The following is a 15217-nucleotide window of genomic DNA, read 5'->3' on the forward strand; positions in this document are numbered from 1 at the left end:
TCTGAGTCCACCTCGCCCGACCCTGAGGACGCTGCTGTTCCCGAGGCTGACACCACAGCCAGCCTCCACCACCGGCGCTAAAGGGACCCGTCATCCGAAATGACGACTGCCTCCGACATTCGCCGTCGAGTTCAACGCTCCCCAGCGCGTCGTCAAGCGCGACCCCAGCGTCTTCTTTCACATTCTGTTGTTTGTTGGTTTTTGTTGATTTTATTCCCATTTAACGCCCGAGTCGAGGGCCGGGCCGGTCCGACTGTCATTGCCATAGTCTCAAATACACGTTGCTATCTGATATAGCGTAGATGATTTATATATATATCTCCGATAATCCCAACTGGGCAGGTGATGCCTCGTCGATTCTGAGAGGCGCTGCTGCACATGGTTGAGCGTTACTGCCACCTCCGCCAGATTCGTCTCTCCGAGCTCGTAGGCTGGAAACCCGTGAGGGGAACATGAGACAATGGCGGATGCGGGTCGCTTATTTGTCGCTATCACGCCGGCCTGTAAGGCTGTATTTCGATCCTGCCATTGTGGTAAGCGGAGGCGATCCGGAGGGCTGACCCGTTGTGGCAGGCCATTACTTCCAAGCAGACCGCGGAACGACCACAATTCGTTTGTGTGCTCTTGGTGGCGGCGGGAACAAGACCTGGTGGCCTGTGGCGATTCCCCGAGCGGTATAAAAGGACGAGGCTTCGCAGAGTCGAGTCCCTCACTCCTCCCCACATCGCTCCTCCTCTTCCCCAGTCGACGCCACACCACTTCAGATCATCTCATTCATCTCGACTGTGAAAGGTGCGTCGCACTCCCATGCACATCCGGAGAGTGCGTCTGACGTCTGGCACCCATCCTAGATGTCGGACACTTTTGCCACCGCTCAACCCACCCCCGCCGTCTCCTCGGTGAACTTGCCCGCCACTCCTGCGGCTCAAGCCCCCTCGCCCGGCCCTGAGGACGCTGCTGCGAGTCCCGCCGACGCCGCAGCCGCCACCGCACTCTCTGAGACGGAGACCAAGAAGCCCGTTATCCGAAATAACGACCACCTCCCTAAACTCGCCATTGAGTTCAAGGCTCCCGAGCCTGTCGTCAAGCGTGGCCGCAGCGTCTTCTTCGCCGGCTCCATCGAGATGGGCGCCGCCATCGACTGGCAGGCCGACCTCGCGAAGCGCGTCGCCCACCTCCCCTGCACCATCCTCAATCCCCGCCGCTTGGACTGGAACAACGACTGGGAGCAGCGCGACCGCGACCCGCAGTTCCGCGAGCAGGTCGAGTGGGAGCTCGACGGGCTCAACACCGTCGACGTCATCTCGATGTACTTCGCCCTGAACACCAAGTCGCCGATCTCGCTGCTCGAGCTCGGGCTGTACGCGGCGAGCGGGCGGATGGTGGTGGCGTGTCCGGACGGGTTCTACAGGAGAGGCAACGTGGAAGTGGTGTGCAGGCGGTTTGGGATCCTGCTGCTCGACACTTTTGACCAGCTCGCGGACGAGGTCGTGCGTCGGCTGCAGGAGGATCCGATCATGTAGCGTGTCGTCGCGCGAGGACATCGCCGCCACGCCCCTAGCGAAGTGATGCTGTACAGAAGCTGAAGCATATACCTACGACGACCACGACCGTAATAATTTCTGCGATGTATCTGTCCTGTTTCATTGTACGTTGATGACATACATATATAAGTAACAAACGAAGGCGTGCGCGCCGGGTCGCAATGTGGCGAGAAGACAGAACGTGTCCGCAGTCCGGGTGCGCCTCCCACGGGAAAGGCGAAGGGCAGGAGGATGGTCTATGTACGCAGTCAATGTCGTGGCCAGTCGTCGCGGTCCGCGACATGGGGGTCCGCAGAACGGAGAGTAGTACTAGTAAGGTAAGAAAGATCTAAGCAAGCACATCACGCGCCCTCTACCGTCTCGCCGCGGGCCGTGCGGGGTATCGTATCTTAACATTCGGTCGTCATCCGGTCGTCTCGAGGCGGGGGTGGCGTTCGTCAGCCGCCGTCACTATGCTGCGACCATGGGGGCTCGTCGAAGGCCCTGCGAGGGAACCTGGGTGAGCGGTGAGTGGCCCGCAGCCATGGGAGGCCGCTTCGCCCACGGCGCGTCCGCGGACTCGTTCGGCGGCGGCGAGTCGAGCGAGGGCGGAGGTGAGGGGTACGAGTCGACTGGGGACGTAGCATGGCCCGTCTTCGTGGCGCTCGGTGGCGTGATCTCGATTTGCAGGGCATGGTGCGGGTGTGAACGTCCGTACGAGGGCGGGAGCGGGTAGCGACCGGCCGCGTACGACGACGGTGCCGGGGCGGCCGCGGGCGGGTGTGGCGAAGAGGTTGACATCACTGCGCGGTGAGGAAGCCGACCGTAGGCTGAAGTGACGCCGATCTCGCTGGGAGTAATGTGCCGCGGAGGGTACTCGGAGTCGCTGCTGAGCTCGGCCTTGGTGGTGGGAAGGGCCAGGTCGCGAGCAGCCTCGACGCGGCGCATCTTGTGTTCGCCCTTGTCGACGTCGCTCTTTGCGTTGTTGTACATGTGCAGGCCCGCGAAGGTCATCGCAATGCCGAAGCCCTGGAGCGGCTGCACTGCCTGCGCAAACCAAACAATAGCGATGCAGATAACCGCGACGCGCTTGATGAGTGAGGCGATGGAGTACGTTACGGGCGACGTGGAGGCGAGGATAACGAAGGCGATGATGTTCTGCGCGAAGTGAACCGTCCCATTGGCGATGAGATAGTACGCCACCGAATGCGGCGTGGAATGTCCATGCGTGGGATGAGTGACGTGCTCGGCGGAGGATGCGAGGAAGACGGGGAGGTCGTAGTACGCCCAGATGGGGATCATGAGGATGAAGGCCATGCTGGACGAATAGAACAACAGGTTGAGCTTGTCTAACTTGTGCGACGACTGCGAGTTCGGTCCGGAGGGAACGATCTTCTTGAAGTAGATGTTCTGGGTGACGAACACGATGGCTGAACCGAACGCGCAGAGGATACCAATGGCGTTTGAGGCGGAGACATCAGAAGTGCATGCCAGTATGACGCCGAGTGTGAGTGGCAGCAATGAAAGGTAGGTCTTGGGGGAGTAGCTGACGCCAAAGAGGAGGGCGTAGGCTGCTACTGTAAACAATGGGGACAGCGCCTAGACGGACACATGAGACAAGGCTCGCAAGAAGAACATGGATAAGGAGACTGACCTTAATTGTGTGCACGGTGCTTACATGGATGCGGGAGATAGCCATACTGGAGAAGATGTGGCCTCCGACTTGGAAGACACCCATGGGGAGAGTACTCTCGATGATGACCCGGTTCGGGCGGCGGAGCTTGGAAAACCGGACCAAGGGGCTCATGAGGAGCAAACAGTAGGCGGCGACGAAGCCGAACTGGATGAAGGTGAGGGTGACAGGATACCGGAACGTGGTGAGGATCGACTTCCCTGTATTTGAGGACAGGGCCGATGTGGTGTACCAGAGGCCACAGAGGAAGACGAAGCGTAATGTCGCGGTGGAAGGGGGATTGAGGGTGGAGGGAGATGCAGACGAACCGGTGAGCCTGTGTGCTCTCGGCTGGGACCAATCCACGGAAGGGAGACGACGGAAGAAGTTGCGCTTGAGACCCCTCACCCGCTGAGCGAAACCGCCTGGTGAGGAGGGCTTGTTATCCGAGTATGAGGGCAGGTCGCGGTCTGCGCCGATGAGGCCCGCAAGCCATGAGTTCGTGCTGCCAGAGCGACGAGTTTTGTCCGCATCGTGGGCGGCCCAACCTCTGGGATCGTGGGGGTGATGCTGTGTCCAGGAATCCACCATGGTGGGCGAGGGCCGAGAGCAGGGTACGAGCCGATTATATGGGCAGTAGAGTGATTTAGAGGCGCATGGAGATTGAGAGGCGGCCGATAACGGGGGGCAGCGGGCGACGGGTGCTGGACGATGGCGAGAACGGACTGGAGACCGTGGGCGACGGCGTCCGGCGCTCCTCTCTGTTTGCCGCTGCTTGCTCAGCCGCCTCCGATTGGTCTCTCGCACAAGGCGCTCCGATATTCCCCAAACACTCGTCGCCCGCTCGACGTCAACGCGGACCGCCTCCAAACGACTAGACAGCACCCTACTTATGCACCCCCTGCCCCCGAGCCGTCTGCACTTTCGCTGTCCCGCCCCTCCAGCCCCGCCCCGTCCTTGTGCTGGCGTATCAGTCCCTGGCCAGTCCCTTTGCGTCATCGCCCGCGTTCGATCCCCTCCTCCCTCGTGAAGTAGGAACTCCACCCAATCGTCTCAAGCGAGGGAAGTTGTTCGGCGATTGTTCTGCTTGCCAGCCGCTCTCGCTCCCGCACGACCGCGTGGTGCTCGCCCTTGCAGGTGTCGCATCTGTCCGGCCCGAACGGCGGCGCCAGAAAGAAGTGGCCTGAGCTTGGAGATGGTGTGGCTGGGAACGCCGCGCAGCGGTCAAGGTGGCGATAGAGCATGTCTGCGTCCGAGAGGTAGACACCCAGGAACACGCTCTTCAGCCTTTGCAAGGGTTGCAGCGCCCGCCCAAACGCCTTCTATCAGTTTGATGTGAGTGGGACCAGATAGCTGAGGATAGTGCTGAGTGTACTCACCGCGAGATGGTTGGCTGACGGATACAGCTCAGGGACAGGAGAGTGTATGACACAGCTCGAGGATTCTTCATAGCATATCCAGCAGCAGGCGAGATCCAGCCTTTCCGTGCACGACAGTTCCAGTGTTGATAGGGAGGGGAACAACCCAGCGATTAGAGTGAGTAGTATGACGTCGATCCGAGAAAGCCTTCTTATTTTGAGCACAACCAGGGCCGCAGTGATGTTCTCGAGAATCACCCGCGCACGCGCTGACTGCGTCGACAAGCCTTCTGAAGAGAAATCCAAGTCCAGATAACGCAGATTTATGAAGCAGAGCAGGGCACCGACGTGAGGCCCGAAAGATGCCGACAATGCCGAGAGCCCCCTGCGCGTCCGCAAGAGGGTCATCCAGGGGGACAGAAGGGTATTGCCCTCGTATCACTCACCGGACCCACAGGCATGCTCCTCGGATCCTGCAACACGCATCCCATCTTTTTGCTGAACGGATCCTCAACTTTGCGAAGTACCGTCGCAAAGCGACCTGACGGAATTGGTAGGAGACCAATGAGAAGGCCCCCACACTTGAAAAGCCGTGGCAACCAGCGAGTAGTGATTCGGCGATTCCGTCTAGAACTTCAGATGGGATTGACCTGTAGGTTCGGCGGTGCGTATAAATTCGATGTGTAAGGTACAAATATCTACCTCATATCGCCGACTGGGCGGACTAGGATCTTGGAAGAAGAGTGTTGAGAGTGCGGAGAGAACGGAGAGAGGTGACGAGAGCATTACCGAGTCCTGAATATCGGTAGGATGTATGCGGCCACGTGACCGTGTATCCGACCTCATTCGAGCAGAGACACGACAGGATACGGATGTTCTTGCTCCGGATGGAGGACAAGAAGGCGCGACTGCGTCCAGTCCTCCACATCGAAGTGCCCGTACCCGCTCATGCCTCTACCACGGTATTTCGCGTCAGTAGGATTGGCGCAACTCCAGTGGATACGCACCCTAATCCTCCCATCGAACGTTGCCATTCTGCATGCACCGTCGGTCCATTGATATTTACGCAGTCTTTGGAGGTTCAGTTATCTGCTTCTGAAAAAGTGCACTGGGGGACCTACTCGCACGGATTCGCGCACCAATGCGGTGGGCAAGGTAAACATCCCGTGTCCACAAGCTTGCGGATAGGGAATATTCTGATGCATTAGCTAGATCCACGGCTTCAGTGTTGGCGACGGCGAACACAATGACTACAATGATTGTGGTGAGATAACCAAGGTCTCTCCCAAGCATAATTGCTTACCGGGCCCAAAGCTTTCCTTCTCCCACAAAGCCATCCCGGGTTTAACGTCTCTGAGTATATGCGGCTGAATAACGCCCTCTTGTCTGGTAAGATCCCCTGTCACCACTTGCGCGCCAGACGCTACGGCGTCTTTCATCAACTCCACCACTCTCTCAGCAGAGGCCTGAGTGAACAATCCAGACAAGACCGCAGAGGGGTCCCTTTCGGGATCACCGATCTTGACTTGCTTGAAAAGCTGGGTGAGTTCTTGTATCAATGCTGCTTCGACGTCCTTGTGAACAATAACGCGTTCCGTCGACATGCAGACCTGACCGGCGTTCATCAAGGCGGACGACGTGATCGCGCGCGCAGCTCGCGGGATGTCTGCATCTGCGAGCACCTACTGCGAGTGAGCGTGCACGGATCCGTGCATTGCGTGCTACTCACCACTGCAGGTGTCTTGCCTCCCAGCTCCATTACGCACGGTTTCAGATACTTGGCGGCCTCCTGGGCGATGATGCTGCCAACCCGAGCTCCCCCACAGAACTGCCCACCTCTTCAGCACGTACGTACGCGGACCATCCAGCAGAGACGGCTGACGTTGACTTTCCGCACCAGAGGATGCGCGATCATCTCCGCCACTCGAGCGGGAGAATCCTCCTTGGACACCGGCAAGAAGTTCAGCACGCCCTTGGGCAAGCCTGCCTGCCGTGGTCTACGTGAGCATCCAACCACCCTCAACCGCGACTCTGGCACGCCGACCCCACACACCTCCTCGAAGATCTCGACGGTCATCGCTTGCACCCGAGGGCACTCCTCCGCCCCTTGATCACCACCGTGTTCCCACACATGATAGGCACCGCGAACGCCCGGATCGTCAGGTTGAACGGCGCGTTCCACGGCGCGATCGCCAGCCTGTGCACCGTCAGCGCGCCGGCCCCGCCCCACGCTCGCCCGCGCACTCACACGACCCCGAACGCGCGCCGGTGCGCGAACGCTTGCCCGCCGGGCACGGACGACGGGAACGTCTCCCCGCGGAGCGTCGCGCCGAGCGCGGCGACGTCCCGGAGGTAGTGCGCCTGCAGGTCGTGCATCGCGCCCGTGAGCTCCGCGGTTGCGCCCGTTTCGGCGGCGGCGGCGGCGACGACCGCGCCGCGCCGTGCGCCCGCCGCGAGTCGGTCCGCCGCACGCAGGAAGACGTCGCGCCGCGAGGAGAGCGGTGTGGACTCCCAGGCGGGGAAGGCGCGCGCGGCGGCGGCGATCGCGGCGGCGCAGTCGGGCGGGGAGGCGGAGGCGGCGGTGCCGACGGGGGTGGTGCTCGAGGGCGCGTGGACGGGGAAGGTGGCGCCGGTGCTCGAGGGGCGCCAGGTGCCGTCGATGAAGAGGGAGGTGAACGGGAGGCGGTCTGGGGACATTGAGGGCGGAGGGACTTGTGCGCAGCGCCGGGGGCTTCGATATATACGGCACTTCCCCCTGGGTTTCAACTCTGCGTCATCACGGGGCTCGTTGTGCGAACGATGCGCATCCTTTAAGAACTTGTTCGAGGAGGGCTCTCACGCCGCGCCGCTGTCGGCGGCTGAGGTGTCTTCTTGCACGTACATATATCGACGATACAGCACACGTATACACATACACAGGAGTAGCACAACAACACACAAATATTACAGGGCTCCCGCTCTGACCTCAGTACTCAGTACGCACGGTCCTCACCCACCTCAAACCCAATATAATAGCCAGCGTCGGAGTCGTCTCCAGAGCTCGGCCCGCATCGCGCGCCGTGCACCGCGTCGTCCGCCGGACCGCCAGCCCTTCCCCCAGTAGGACCGCCTCCCTCTCGTCCTCGGTGAGCCTGATGACCTCGAGGCTCTCTGGCAGGTTGCGCATGCGCCACCCGACCGCGGGCCTGCCCGAGACGTCGAACAGGACGTACGCGAGCGTGGGGACGAGCGCGGCGAGGATCGGCGCGCTGCCGCTCTGCGCGGGCGGCGGCGACGGAGGGGGCGTCTGCCGGTAAGGCGTGCGCGCGAGCCGGGTGGGGGATGCGGTGCGGGAGCGGATGCCGTCTTGGAGGCGGAGCGAGAAGTGGGTGAGGTGCAGGCACTGCGAGAGCACGATTCGGAGCGGGTCCTGGGACGACATCGGGGAGAAGATGACAGTCAGCCGCGTGCACGAGGGAGAGGGAGACGAAGGGGAGACTCGCCAGCGTGCCGACACAGCCGTTCGTTGCCGCGGCGAACAGCGAGACGCACACGTCGAGCGCGAGGTGGGTGAGCTCGACTCGGAGGCATGTGATCGTCTCGAGGAGCCTTTCGAACGCGTTGGGGGGCACAGGCCACGGCATCCCGTACGCGGAGTAGCCGGTGTGGTGGCCGATGTGGAGCAGGAGGCGGTGGGGGCGCGCGAAGCGCAGGACGTCGAAGAGCCGGTGGCGGTCGGGGTCGCCTAACCCGATGCGCTCAATCTCGAGCGAGGGGACGCGCTCGGTGAACCCGAGGGCGTACAGAGACTCGAGACTTCCGCGGACGCAGGAGAGGTGAGGCCAAATGGTCTCTCTGCCGGAGGAGCGAACTCAAGGGCGGCGGAGGCGCGGTTGGATGCGGCGCGGTTGGTCACTGCTGCATGCGCGATAGATATATCGTTCGCACCGGCGTAGTCGCGCACTTCCAGCGTCCGAAGGGCCGGAAGGGCGTTGATCAAGGTCCACAGAGTGAGTTCGTGGATGTATCGTAGGGAGAGGTGTTGCAGGTGGGGAAATATGGTGATTGGCGCAGCGCTGTTGGGAGGCGAATCTCAACGTGAGCGGCGGTAATGCTTCGGAGTGTGTTTTGGTGAAATTTGAGCTTCTCCAAGATGTCCCAAAACCCCCATCTGCCGCAGACGCCGAAAAGATCGAGGTCAACCTCAACGAGCGGTGCGATCAAGCGGGGAAAGAGCTTGTCCGCGTAGGATCCGAGGGGAGACAGATGGAGATATGTGATGGAAGAAGAGGAACAGATTGCAGACAGCACGGCGTCCGGTAGAGCAAAGTCAATCATGTCGAAGAACTCTTCACAGTGGGTGATCGCCAAGGAGTCGAGCGACGTAAGGTGTTCAAACGCTGCGTGAAAGGAGAGCGCTGTGCGACCAAGGTCTTGAGAAGGTGATGAGGGAGTTGACGCATCACCATAAGTCGCCAGGTCCAATCTCCCCGAGTCGGACTCGTCTACCAGCTCGCCGTGTTCGACTTCGTGATAAAAGACGCTTATCCAAGCTACGATGTCAATTGTCAGGTTGTGAACGAGTGGTCCTCGAGAGCCAGGGTTACGGTTGATGAAATCCGAGAAGGAGTGAAGTTTGTCCAGGGAGTTGATCCTAGCTCCAAACGAACATAGACGTTGAATACCTTTGCTGTGAATGAGAGAGCAAGTCCGCATCAGAGTAGATAGCGTGGTTTGAGTGGAAATGGCGGGAAGCACATTGTCCACCAGGACATCATAAGGGAGACCGTCTGCCTGAGAAGACCATTCACGTGAATATCTGAGGGTTTGGGGGCTACGGGTAAATTTTGGAACGCACCATGGACAGTGGCGTTGGGTGTTGCGGTGGATGGTAAGAGCCTAACAGCAGGTCAGCCTGATATAGATTCGAGTGAGGATGCCAGATGCGAACAATGCCGAGGTCGGCCTGTAAGGCGGTGGACGAGAATAGTAGAATGACTGACAAAAGACAATGGCGTACACGTTAGTCCTACCAACACCCGGCAACTACCCACCTGGTGGCACCCCATATGGGTGAAGGGATGGACAATGGACAATGGATTTCGAGGTAAAGGTGAGGCCACGCGATACAGACGGAATAGAAATCATGCAGAACCCTTCTCAACCTCCGACGTGTCCGGTTCTTTCTTTTCTTCCGAAGGCGCAGTGATAGGTTCCGTAATAATTGTCTGTGTATTGCTCGCAAGGGTGACTGCACCGGACGCAGCCTGTGCTTCGGCTCGGGCTGCTCTTGAGCGTCGGCGCTTGGCGAGAGGGTTGAGAATAAAGGCGGCCAATAGTACAAGCCCGTCGAGGAGCTGAACAAGTTACAATGAGCAAATATGTCAACAAAGGCAATGCGACGAACGTACGACGACGAGGGAGTACGTGATGCCCGCGACGACATCGAAGTCGCCTTTGAACACCAGTGAAAGGACGTTGAAAACGCCACCGAGGAGGTCGACGCCCATGAACAACAAAGAGATGCCGATCACCTCCTTTACTTGTAGATCTCTAGTATTGCGGACTATCGTACCATCAGATCGAACAGCTCTTCAGGACGCATGGCGGACTCACACAAAGGACAGCGAGAGGATGATGGTGCTGATGATGCCAAAGGCCCGTACTGGTGCCAAGTTCCCGTTGCGCGCCGAGGGCTATTCACGCAATGAGTGGTAAGTATTCTGCACCGTGCAGCTACAACTTCAGCCAGACGCACTCTGAGTGCGAAGACCATCCCGGCTTCGAACCCTGCAAAGACAGATATCGCGACCAGCCACATGGCTATCGATGCTGTCTTTGAGCGTTTATGCCCATAATACTGGCACTATGTCATCAGAAGGTTGAGTTTAGAATTCATGCGGAGAGAGGGGTGGAGAAACATCCACCTGCGCCCAAGAGACGAAACATAGCGCGGCGAAGAGCTGTGGCTGGAGAATGAGGGGGATGTTCAGATTTTGGACGATCGAGTAGGGGCCCAGGAACGCTCCAGCGATACCCCACATCAAGCTGCGTCAGAGTGAAGTAGTTAGTAAGCGTCCGTCGGTAGCGCAGGTCACGTAGAAGAAGCATTGGAATACGTCAGCTCGGGATAATGACTCGGATGGCTGTTCGTCGTGACTCGAGCACGAGAAAAAGCGTCGCTTACACAAGGTATTCTGAGAGCCCGTCGACGGATTTGGTGCGGTAGGTGTGCCATATTTGCGGGACGAGCTGGACGGTCCAGCAGATGGTACCTGCAAATTTCCAAGCGGTGAGACTCGACGAGTGCAGCTCGCATCAGGGAGTAAGGCGCACCGATGGTGCCAAGCACGTTTTCTGCGGCAGCGTTGGTGGGCATGACGGTGTCGTGAGAAGCAGAGGATCCCCAGGGCAGGGTCGGAGTCGTTGAGAATGAAAAGGCCGGACCGCTGAGCGGTACTTATGCACGAGCGGCAGGGTGCAATGAAAGATGGTGGCCATCATCGGGATATATATACGTCCCGCCGGGCTTCCGAGGGTGGGGCTGAACACCTTGCCGGCGAGTCAGCACGGGGAGAGTGTCGAAGCCGCAAAATCAGGTGGGCGCTTCATTGGCGCCTTATAATTTTGACATAAGCACACAGGCGTCTATCTGCAACGTTTGTTGTGCATGGCAGAGCACGGTGTTGGGCCTCTCAGATCTCAACCATGACGGCAACTTGGTAGTACCCATGTCACTCGCAAGAGGCATCGTCGTTTGTCGTCACCACCGTTGACGATGGCACTCGGCTGTCCGGTGGGCAACGTCGTCATTCATAGTTACGCACTGCATGTTCCAAGAGAGTATGCCGGGGAAAAGTAATCAAGGTGCAACGCAGGACCGCAAGACGGCGACAAAGCAAGACAGAGCAGGCAAGAGACGTATGGCTACACTGTGGGGTATCAAAGTCTCAAAACAACATGCTAGCACCAAAAACAGGTCCACTCAACGAAACAGCCGTACAGTCGCCGCCGTCTTCGATAGCGAGCGCAGTTTATATCGCGTCTGATCTATAGGCCCAGGTCAACGAGCCAAACCTTCCACCACCAGACCGCCTTCGATGGCTATGATGCTCCATCCGTCGGCGATCAGCGCGTTCTTCACGGCGGGGCCCAGCACGCCCACGCCATTGCGAGAATGGCTGCCGCGGCCGGTGATGATGCGCAGCTGTTTGCCTGCAGAGCGAGTCAGTTTGACGAGAGAACGGAAATGCTCCGAATGATGCACCTGGGGTCCAGTACTCGACTAGATACTGGCGACTGATTGCAACGGCTTCGACGACGATCGTCCCGTGCAGATCAATGACGTCGTAGTTGGGCAGCGTTTTGCTACGCGAGGGACGTTCAGGAGAAGGTCATGATGCATGCTCTAGGACAGACTCACCGAGAGCGCATCACCATCTCGCGCGCCGAGTCCAGCTGCTCCCTCTGCGCCTCTTGCTGAAGCTCCCGCGCCTGTAATCAAGTCACGTCAATAAACTTAGGTCGTGTGACGGCACATAGAAGAGCGCGCACCCTCTCCGCAAAGTAGAACGCGATCTCCCCCGAGTGGTTCCGCGCCGTACGCTTCTGCCACGCCTTGCCCGCCTCCCGTAGCGCAACCCTCCGCCGCTCTAACAGCTCCCACGTCCTCCGCCCTGCCCCGGCGGCCCCAAGTTCGCCCACGTCGCCCTTGCCGCCCTTGCCCGCGGCGTTGCCGCCCGCCCGCGCCTTGCGTCCCTTGGTGGGAACCTGGGGGTTGTATGCACGGATGACGCGGGAGAGTGGGTGGGGACCCTGCGGGGCGGGCTTCTCCGGAATCGTCTGCCAGGCGTCCGGGGTAGCACGTTTGACGGTGGACGGGGAGGGCAACGGGGCCGTCTGGGAGCGCCGAGGTATGTTTGGGGGCGGGGGGACTGGAGGCGGACCGGACGGCAACGTGACAGTTGTCTTCAGTTTCGGAACTTGCTGATGATAAACGCCCCAGGCGAACTCTTTGGACGAGTTGTCGGCGTCCAATTCGACGAGGAGCTCGACAAGCTCGAGCGCGCTGTTCGGGTCATGTGCAGTCGCACGGAGTGCGAACAGGGAGTCCTCCAGGAGCTGGTCGCGCTCTTCGACGTTGAGGGTGCCGTACATGGGAGACGTGGTGAGAATCTCAAACATGCTGAACAGCAGGGGGCTTTCTTCTTCGGTAAGCTCCTCGCCGGATGCGGAGTTGTTCCGAGCAATGTCGACCATGGCGGCGCGGAGCGCGAGTCCGGGCGTGGGGTGATGCGGCGAGTGAAACACCGACTGGAAGTACGCAGCGGAGTGGGTAGGTATTATAGTAGACAGGTGGGCCGCGACAGATGCGAGCTGCGTCCAGGGATCGGGGGGTGCGGTGCGAGAGGACGAGGGCGCCGGGCGCGCATGCTGCTGTTGACGGATGTCCACGAGGGTAATGGTAGTGCCTTTCTTGATCTGCTTCTTCTGCTGCTTGGACATGCCTTTCTTCTTCCGCTCGACCAGCTCCCAAGGGGCCTCGTACCCCATCTCCATAGATTCCGACTCGCTCAATCCGCGCACCTCGAGCTCCCGCATGCACTCCTCCGTCAAGACCTGCTCAACGAGAGATTCCATGTTGATGTCGTCAATCCGGTTCCCATGGGCGGCCAGAGTATTTCTGAGATTTTCGGGGCTGACTTGAGGGAAGACGGCGCGAAGGAAATCCAACGAAGAAGTCTTGCCGGGGGCATCAGACCCACCGGAGCTTGTCGAAGTGTAGCCAGAGACATCGGTAGTCGAGTATTCATACGAGCTGGAAACGTCGTCCGGGAAGGGAGAGATGTGGAGCGGGGCGAAGGCATCGGAGAGGTCCGCATCCACAAGCTCCTTCTCCGCCTCCGCTGCGAGGTTGCTCAGAACCGAGCGAAGTTGCTTCAGTTCTTCGGCTCTATTGGCATCCCCGCCTGAGACATAGTCCGCGACGATGGCCGCGATGAGCGAGGTATCGAGTGGTGGGGAGAATTCTGTCTGAGATCGACAGGTTCGCGCTCGGAGATCAGCGGGAGTGCAGAATTCGAGGAACCGGAACAAACCTGTAGAATGTCTTGGATGGTAGGTTGTTGGGCCATGGCGTGTAGTGGCGAGTGTGTTATGGGCAGAGGACGTAGTGGTGGTGAGGAAGACGAGGGCAGGCGTCCTAGGACAGGGATTCTTCAGCGGACCGCCAACCGCCACCCGGCCGCTGACCTCACCACGGCGTCTCTGCTCTGACCGCGCGCCCTCCATCGCTCCAGCCACTCCCGCCTTCCGTCACTCCAATTGTCCGCCTCCGTCAGCCAGGCCATCACCGAGCCCTTGTCAGCAGCACCAGGGTACAGAATGTCGCGTACTGCCAAGTTCACCCTTATGGGATCCCTCTTTACGACCACTCTCATCGTGTGGGGCGTGCACTACATGCAACAGTCTGAGCGCGATGTGAGTCATGCATTGGCAGGGTCTCAGAACGGTATATGGACCTTACTTTGTCTGCGCAGACAATGTACCAAGGTGTTCTGAGGGATGACGAGAGGCGGAAACAGAAGATGAAACAGCGCGAAGAAGACCTCCAGCAGTCCCTCGAGAAGCGAGAGCTTTACGAACGCGTTCAAAGCGTATCAAACCCTGCTCCAGGCCCCACGAGCTCGAGATGACATACTGGATTGTTAAGGCATGCCGGTCTATGGTGGTGTAGTGTGTGGTCCGACTACAGAGTCTCCAATAGTGGCTGACTTCCACGCTGTTGTTAAACAGGCTTATACGGTCGGTAATGTGACACCTAATGCTATGTCCCTTCCCCCTTCAGTCCATCCACAAGCGATTCAGACCATGCCGACATGATGAATTCATGAATTGGAAGTGGGTTGGTGGGCAGCCGTCGCCACGGTTCCTTGCGCTCAGCCGTCGTGAGTCCTTCCGCCTTCTGCCTTACCTTCCGCGCTTGCTCAACACCGACCTTCAAGCACTGGGTCAGAGTCGGGGACTCGCTGTGCCAGGACAACATATCATTAGAATGCATACTATTGTGTTGCGAACACAGCGAAAATAACAGCTCTTCCTTAACGAACACTCATCTGCACGTATGTCAGTCAGCCTCCCTCATACCGCTAGTCAGTCACAGGAACCCGCCTAGCTCGTGACCCTTGTAAACGGTCAGCAGAATATTCCAAGGAGTATCCTTGGCATGCATCTGGCCAAGGTCCTTATTCGTCCGGTTCGTCTAAAAGCGCACCTATGGTATGTCTCTGAGACACCCGTTTAGTCCATTACAGCATCAGCTATCACCGTAGTTGAAAGAGCGGGCGTATTGAGAGGATGCTTGTGGTCTTTCGAATTCTCTCTGTGTTTCGTGCCGCAGACGAGCGACCGATCGCAGACGCGAATAAATCGGGTATAGTCTCTGACGCAGCGCTCACACGGGCGTGGTAACGGCCGTGGCGCATGTCGACCTCTCGCGGCTCTGCGTTCGAACGCCTCCATCCACAGAACACTCGTGACTGGGTCCATGAGAACGTGGTCCGACAAAAGCATGCCCGACTTATTCACCCCCTTCCTACGCCCGAGCCTTTCTGACCCACGCTCGTTGCACCGCGACCGCCGCCCGCCCCCAAGTCGTGCAGCTCCCCCGACCTGAACACTCACGT

The 15217-nt window shown here is 59.2% G+C and overlaps 7 protein-coding genes across 7 annotated transcripts; 2 read left to right on the forward strand and 5 right to left on the reverse strand.

The window, feature by feature from the left end:
* Positions 1 to 851: 851 nt before the first annotated feature.
* On the forward strand, positions 852 to 1523 carry BXZ73DRAFT_98695 (uncharacterized protein; the record flags this gene model as incomplete). The annotated part of the gene is made up of 1 exon (XM_048027771.1): positions 852 to 1523. One exon carries the CDS (start codon positions 852 to 854, stop codon positions 1521 to 1523), a length of 672 nt encoding a protein of 223 aa, XP_047880712.1.
* Positions 1524 to 1994: 471 nt separating this feature from the next.
* Positions 1995 to 3786, reverse strand: BXZ73DRAFT_42581 (TPT-domain-containing protein; the record flags this gene model as incomplete). Its single annotated transcript, XM_048018984.1, has 2 exons — positions 1995 to 3122; positions 3178 to 3786. 2 exons carry the CDS (start codon positions 3784 to 3786, stop codon positions 1995 to 1997), a joined length of 1737 nt encoding a protein of 578 aa, XP_047880713.1.
* Positions 3787 to 4190: 404 nt separating this feature from the next.
* Positions 4191 to 5217, reverse strand: BXZ73DRAFT_42334 (uncharacterized protein; the record flags this gene model as incomplete). Its single annotated transcript, XM_048018938.1, has 3 exons — positions 4191 to 4517; positions 4575 to 4938; positions 5000 to 5217. Coding segments are annotated over 3 exons (909 nt in total), but the record flags the coding sequence as incomplete, so codon positions are not given.
* A 178-nt stretch (positions 5218 to 5395) lies between these two features.
* On the reverse strand, positions 5396 to 7250 carry BXZ73DRAFT_88559 (aldehyde dehydrogenase; the record flags this gene model as incomplete). Its single annotated transcript, XM_048024999.1, has 9 exons — positions 5396 to 5507; positions 5561 to 5624; positions 5675 to 5803; positions 5857 to 6235; positions 6283 to 6381; positions 6436 to 6540; positions 6607 to 6659; positions 6683 to 6750; positions 6802 to 7250. 9 exons carry the CDS (start codon positions 7248 to 7250, stop codon positions 5396 to 5398), a joined length of 1458 nt encoding a protein of 485 aa, XP_047880715.1.
* Positions 7251 to 9676: 2426 nt separating this feature from the next.
* Positions 9677 to 10911, reverse strand: BXZ73DRAFT_88560 (PQ loop repeat-domain-containing protein; the record flags this gene model as incomplete). Its single annotated transcript, XM_048025000.1, has 8 exons — positions 9677 to 9723; positions 9790 to 9889; positions 9944 to 10085; positions 10149 to 10228; positions 10291 to 10398; positions 10460 to 10580; positions 10720 to 10807; positions 10869 to 10911. The coding sequence occupies 8 exons, from the start codon at positions 10909 to 10911 to the stop codon at positions 9677 to 9679; spliced, it is 729 nt and encodes a 242-aa protein (XP_047880716.1).
* Positions 10912 to 11595: 684 nt separating this feature from the next.
* BXZ73DRAFT_42487 (uncharacterized protein) lies at positions 11596 to 13666 on the reverse strand (the record flags this gene model as incomplete). Its single annotated transcript, XM_048018962.1, has 5 exons — positions 11596 to 11747; positions 11800 to 11900; positions 11956 to 12026; positions 12087 to 13565; positions 13631 to 13666. 5 exons carry the CDS (start codon positions 13664 to 13666, stop codon positions 11596 to 11598), a joined length of 1839 nt encoding a protein of 612 aa, XP_047880717.1.
* Positions 13667 to 13916: 250 nt separating this feature from the next.
* BXZ73DRAFT_42330 (uncharacterized protein) lies at positions 13917 to 14227 on the forward strand (the record flags this gene model as incomplete). Its single annotated transcript, XM_048018937.1, has 2 exons — positions 13917 to 14012; positions 14072 to 14227. 2 exons carry the CDS (start codon positions 13917 to 13919, stop codon positions 14225 to 14227), a joined length of 252 nt encoding a protein of 83 aa, XP_047880718.1.
* Positions 14228 to 15217: the final 990 nt, after the last annotated feature.

Source organism: Epithele typhae (genome assembly GCF_022376455.1).
Source record: "Epithele typhae strain CBS 203.58 chromosome Unknown BXZ73scaffold_8, whole genome shotgun sequence".
In the NCBI taxonomy this organism is placed as follows: Eukaryota; Fungi; Basidiomycota; class Agaricomycetes; order Polyporales; family Epitheliaceae; genus Epithele; species Epithele typhae.